Raw genomic sequence first — 6622 nt, forward strand, 5'->3', positions numbered from 1 at the left:
AGCCTCCAGGCTATCAGGCCATAGGCTAGCTGCCCGTGCTGCCTCTGACTCCCTGGCCTTCATGGTCAGGTAGGCCAGGAGAGTCATAGTCCCTGAGTCCTGAGTCCTAGGTAGGGCAGGCAGGCGGACAGACAGGCTAGGCGGAGGACTAGCAGCGCCAGCCGAGCAGGGGACAGACAGGCTAGGCGGAGGACTAGCAGCGCCAGCCGAGCAGGATACAGGCAGGACCGGCGGAGGGCTAGCAGCGCCAGCCGAGCAGGATACAGGCAGGACCGGCGGAGGGCTAGCAGCGCCAGCCGAGCAGGATACAGGCAGGACCGGCGGAGGGCTAGCAGCGCCAGCCGAGCAGGATACAGGCAGGACCGGCGGAGGGCTAGCAGCGCCAGCCGAGCAGGATACAGGCAGGACCGGCGGAGGGCTAGCAGCGCCAGCCGAGCAGGATACAGGCAGGACCGGCGGAGGGCTAGCAGCGCCAGCCGAGCAGGTTACTGGCAGGACCGGCGGAAGGCTAGCAGCACTAGCCGGGCAGGACAGAAGGATGCTTCCCAACCTGCAACTAGCTGGCCGAGAACAAGTCCTTTGAGGGCTAGCAGGCCGGGGAGATGACGGCCGGATGCTAGCTGGCAGCCTGTTAGCTTGCTCATGGCTAACAGGCTGAGGAACTGGTGTTGACTTGGCTGGGGAATCGGCTGAGGTGCGGAGGAAGTCCAACACCCACTTAGGAAAGGAGTTGGCCGCTCCAGGATTTGCAGCCAACTTTGTTCGGGTGAGGGACACGATAGCCTCCTTGTGGCTAACATGACTAGCCCCATACCACATGTTCCTCAGCACCATAAGCTCCCGGCACAGATCAAGCAGTTCATCGGACATGGTGTCCGCTGGGTCCCTTTGTGGCCCGGTCATTCTGTCACGATCGTGGTGTGGAGGCAGGTTGGAGGACCCAAACGCAGGACACAGAGCGGAGCAGGTATAGTTCAACGAAGGGTTTTAATATAACCAAAAGCAAGCACACTTACAGGTGAGTGGCTGAAAAACAGAAATCAGAAATCCAAAAGTACAGGGAGACGAGACAAGACAAGCAAGGCTGGTTACAGGCAGGCAGGCAGGCAGGCAGGCAGGCAGGCAGAGAGTACACACACGACAGACTGGGGGGTAACATGAACAATGACCGGACAAGGACAAGACAGAAACACCAGGTATATATACACAGGGACTAACGAGCAGGGCGGGAGCAACACAGGTGACAGACATGAGACTAACGAGGCAGAGAGAGAGAGCAGAGGAAAACAGAGAGACTTGACATGACGAGCAGACTATATAGCACATACTGGACACTAGACAGGACAGAACCCAAAACTCAACATACTAAGGCAGATACTAAACTCAAAAGTGCAACACAAAGGATGGCCAACCGGCAGAGCGTGACACCTTCATACAGAGCAAGGACTCTACTCTGTGTTGACATTTTTACATCCAGTAAAGTTAGGTAGAACTACTTGCAACAAATGTATCATAGCAACCAAAGCAGTCCAGAAATAAAAATTTAAAAAACGCTAGCGCTCCCTGTTGGGCATTTTCAGCTGGCAAAAAAGGCTTTGGTGAGTAAGGGGCCCAATTGTTGCTATATTGAAATGAAATTTCATGGTGAATTTATGAAATACTTACTGCGTATGGCTGCATCAGCAACACAACCGCTCATTGACAGACAGTAGGATAACCTGTAAAGCTAGGAGTAGCAAACAGCAACAGATAGAGAAATAATGAGCTGCGTGCGTTGTGCATGGACCAGCCGTAACCTTATCACGTCATAACATAATATTTTAGATCAGTTAAGATCGACCTTCAGACAAAACAAGCCACATTTCTAAAAGCATGCTGTGGTGGTACATGTATAGACGATGGTCTATACCCGCTTATCCGTGCAGAGTTGCAGGGAGCCTATCCCAGCTGACACTGGGTGAGAGGCGGGGTACACTCTGGACAAGTCGCCAGTTTATCACAGGGCTGACACATACAGAGAAACAGCCATTCACACACACACACACACACACACACACACACACACACACACACACACACACTTCTAGGGGCAATTTAGAGTCACCAATGAATCTATGCATGTCTTTGGACTGTGGGAGGAAGCTGGAGCACCAGTCGTCCTGGATCAGGTCTCAGTAACTAGTGAATGAACTATGGTAAATGGTCTGTACTTGTATAGTGCCTTTCTAGTCTTCTGACCACTCAGATTGCTTTTACACATTCACCCTTTCACACACACTCAGAACAGAAACTAACATTCACACATTCAAACACCGCCAGAACAGCCATCCATGCAATTTGGGGTTCAGTATCTTGCCCAAGGACACCTTGACATACAGACCGCGAATCAGCGCAGCTCGCACCAAGCATTAGTCAGTCACACACACTGAGACAAAATAACCTCTGCCCGCTGCTAAAACACACCTTAAAACATAATCGGAAGTTATCCCTGCAACCTGCTGCAGGCCTGACAGAATCTTTAAACCTCTCCTCATTAGTAAAGAATATACCATACAACAACTGCTTAACACATTAAAACTGGCACCAGTTTGCCTTGACACAAAGGACACATATAAACTCACAAACACTCACATAAAATGTCACCAGACAGCTAAAAATCTTACTGAATTAGCTACAGTTTGCTTCTTGATCAGTGTTATATGAGGTTGAGTGTTGGGTTAAGTTATTTTCTTTCTTACACTTAAAATGCTTTGCAAGGACCTAAGCCTCTGCAGGTGCTGGAAAGATTGTATGGGGAAAATTAATGGGTTTCAAAGATAGATGATGATTGCACATTAGCCACATCTTTCTTGGCCATGGAAACGAAATTTGTCAAAACAATCTCTTGGCAAGGTCTATTTAGTAACTGTTTGGAAGCTGATTGTATGAAACAAATGTGTTGTTTCGTCTGTTGAAAGAGAGGTTGGATATCATCAATGTTTTCTCTCCTAGTGCCTTTGTTGCTGCTGGTCTCCTCAGTAGCAGGTGGGGGTCTGCTGCTGCTCCTGCTGGTCTTGGTGGTGGTCTGTCTGGTTGTCAGGAGAAGACGGCGAGCCAAGCAGCCTGGAACCATCTTCCAAACTCAATGTGTGTGCTCACCAGGACACATAGTACATGACATTAGAAAGTTTCTGTTTTGTTTTTCATTTTCTCAAAATACACTTCCATCCAATATGTGTGTTTTAATTTGATTCTGATAATCATGAAACATTTTGTCCTGATGCTTGTGTTTCAGTGTCTGTCAGAGGCAGTAACGATTATGAATATTACGAAGATTATGATGATGAGGAGGACTATGTGAGTGTTGACCCAGTATACACCAAGGGGAAACTCGAAGAGGAAGCAGGGAGAGGGGAAAAAGAGGAGAGTGATGAAGATCATGATTATGAGGAAGCTGGCCCCGATGCAAATTCTATAAAGGCCACAGCGGTCTGTTTCCATGTGAAGGACAACAGAGAAGAAGAAAGCAGTGATGATGAAGATGACTATGTAAATGTAAACCAAAGCAGTGATGATGATGAAGATGACTATGTAAATGTAAACCAAAGCAGTGATGATGAAGATGACTATGTAAATGTAACCCAGCCATTTGTTGAACAAACTGTGGACATTTATACGGAAAATGAGGATTTAAATATGGCATAATGTAAATGTAGGAATAGAACACCTAAAGGATCAGTCAGTTGGTTTCTAGATTCTTAGGTTTGGCATTTACCTACATTAACTACCATCCACTGCTATAGATCTAATTTGTTTACAATATTTTAATAAAGTAGATGAGTCAAAAAACAACTATCCCTTTGGTTTTTGATATGAAAATCTGTAACTTCCTAGTGTTGCCAAGTTATTGTAGGTGTGGCCTGTTAGATATAAACTCTGTACAAAACACATGCATATCATCTTTCTTTGAAGTCCAGGGGCTGAGACCAAAAACTGATTCTGACCACCGAGGGCTCGCAGCACTGTTAAACACTCTAAAATGTTTTGCAACGCTATTAGCCTGCTAACCTAATAGGTAGGTAGGTACATTTATTGTCACAATATATCAGGTTATATAATGAAATTGAGCTTTGTAACTCCCTTCTGCTACGTAGCAAACAAAATATATTAACACAGAAATAAACAATATTCAATGATCAAAGGAGCAGTGCTGAGGATGAATTAGAGTTTAAGAGTCTGATAGGGTCATTGAACCTATAATGACATTTCCATAAACATCAGCTGGACTGTGGTTAGTGCTAATTAGTGCATGTTAACAAACTAAAACAAACTAAAATACTGAACACAGTAAACATACCAGCTAAACATCAGCATGTCAGTGTGCTGTGGTTAGCATTTAGCTCACAGCAGCCTCACAGAGCCAGCAGTGTAGCTCCCAAACTCTTAGACTGGTCATTTTTAACACTGGGAAAAGTATGTTTGTATTTTGCCATCTGACAAAGAGCCAATTTTGTCTCTTGTGACTCCTGGACATTTTTTATATAAAAGCATTGTGCAAGTTTTCCTCTGTCTGTGGACAACAATATTGATATAATGTTATTCTGGTTTATGTAAAACAGTTGTACGTGCAGTATTTTTGTACAGTCAAGGCTGGATTGCTATATTGCAAGTTTGAGTTTGATTATATGTGGTCAATATGAGCCCAACAGCAAATATTGCTCGAGGAGTATCAAGCTTAATGTATTGAGTGTGCAAAACGAATTAATTTTATCCTAAATAATATATTAAGATCTTAAATATTTAATGCGCTTGATCTTTATATTAATTTATTTTACTGGCTACACCCACATTTAGTTTCTTTTGTTATTATGAACTACTGACAGTTGTGGATTTGCTCCACACAAAGTCTGGAAATGGGGAAAAAATTTATTAATTATTAGAGCCAGGCTAGCTGTCAAAAAATTATTAAATGTACTGATCAATAATGTTTTATTTTAAGCGTTTAGAATAAAGAATAAGAATAAAATACAATAAAAAAAGTTAAAGGAACATTATTGAAAATATTTAAAATTATAGAGGTGTGTGGTTTTAGGGTTTCAGGTTTAGGTAAATGTTATATAGTATATTGTATTTATGTTGGGGAATATCTTTGTTTTAAAAAAACACATTCAGAATTTAAATGTAAATACATTTATTCTGATTCTGATACCTGCCTAGGAGATTACAATCGGCAGCCTGCTTACCTTTGTTGAACAAGCCCTACCTAAACCAGATAAGCAACTAACTTGCACCTGTACCTGTAAAAAATTATATATATTAACGAAAAAAGTCCATAGGACTGGTTTCACAGCTTGTATTTAAAGATGGAAGCCGATGTCCTCCGGTAAGAAGAAGGAAAAAACGAAAAAGATACCAGGTGGAGCGTGGCGAGCCGTCGCAGTCAAAAATATTCCACAGTTAACTTATGCAACCTCGACCCAGTCTGTTTAGCTGATGGGATGATGTAGTAGTCCAGAAAAGTCGAAGCATATGATCCACCAACAAAAGTTCCTTTGTTGCGTCCGTCTGGCAAACCTTACACAGAGCCCACTAAACGCCAACTGCTTCCACCTGTTGCGCTCTAGAGTTCCTTAATAAACATCACTTCCCACTCTCCTTTTAAAATCTACCCTGTGGCAAAACAATAATGAGTGGGGAAAAAAAATACATAAAGGTCCTTACAACAATCCGTGATACACCACAGGCTACTGATATACAGTTGCTTTTTTTCCCACGTGAAGGCACAACCAATACACATAAAGCAGGTTTACCAACACATTAAAAGCTGTACCTGAAGGCAGAATAGGCAACTATTACAAAATAACCCAATAACAAAAACAGAGACAGGGATAAATTAAATATAGATACTTAAAGAGAAGAGGATGTACAACTCAACATGGCTCTATCCTCCCCTGACTGCTGAGTCCCCTGACTGCTGACGTATTGCGGTAAGCGTGTCGACCGTTTCCGGTGCTTGTGTGTTGGTACCGTGTTGTGCTGCTCTCGCTAAATAACAGTTACATTTACTGTTCGCTAAACACTTATTCTTTACAGTAATTTTGCCTAAGCACTCGCAGTTCTTTCCATCTTTTAGTGACTGCTGTTCAATCTCATAGTTGTTCTAAAGTTTTGGTAACTGACGCTACAGTAATTTAGCTTAGCCGTTAGCGACTTTAGCTTAGCAGCTAGCGATGGCTTCTCCTTCTCCCTCTCTCTCTCCTACTTTCTCCTGCTCGGTGTGTCAGATGTTTAGTTACTCCTCTGCCTCCTTTAGCGGTAATGGTACATGTAATAAGTGTAGTTTATTTATAGACATGGAGGCGAGGCTCAGTGATTTAGAAGTCCGGCTCCGCACCTTGGTAGATCAGTCTTTAGCTACTGTAGCTAGCCAGTCCCCGGTAGTCGGTGCGGAACGGCCTGAGTTAGCCTCTGGTAGCCGTCCCCCGGGATCTCCTGAGCAGCCAGGAAAGGGGGGGGGCTGGGTGACTGTCCGAAGGAGGAATAGTCGTAAGCATTCAAAGTCCACGGGGCACCATCAACCTGTTCACGTTTCTAACAGATTTTCCCCACTCAGCGACACACCCGCTGAGAAACCAACTCTGAT

General features: G+C 44.1%; 1 protein-coding gene across 1 annotated transcript; it reads left to right on the top strand.

Annotated features, from left to right (window-relative positions):
- The first annotated feature begins 2203 nt into the window (after nucleotides 1-2203).
- LOC123962307 (transcription initiation factor TFIID subunit 11-like) lies at nucleotides 2204-3869 on the top strand. Its single transcript, XM_046038346.1, has 2 exons — nucleotides 2204-3126; nucleotides 3275-3869. Exons 1-2 carry the CDS (start codon nucleotides 2976-2978, stop codon nucleotides 3682-3684), a joined length of 561 nt encoding a protein of 186 aa, XP_045894302.1. The 5' UTR covers nucleotides 2204-2975; the 3' UTR covers nucleotides 3685-3869.
- The last annotated feature ends 2753 nt before the right edge of the window (nucleotides 3870-6622 follow it).

The sequence above is a fragment of the Micropterus dolomieu genome, linkage group LG22 (assembly GCF_021292245.1).
Source record: "Micropterus dolomieu isolate WLL.071019.BEF.003 ecotype Adirondacks linkage group LG22, ASM2129224v1, whole genome shotgun sequence".
NCBI classification, from domain to species: domain Eukaryota; kingdom Metazoa; phylum Chordata; class Actinopteri; order Centrarchiformes; family Centrarchidae; genus Micropterus; species Micropterus dolomieu.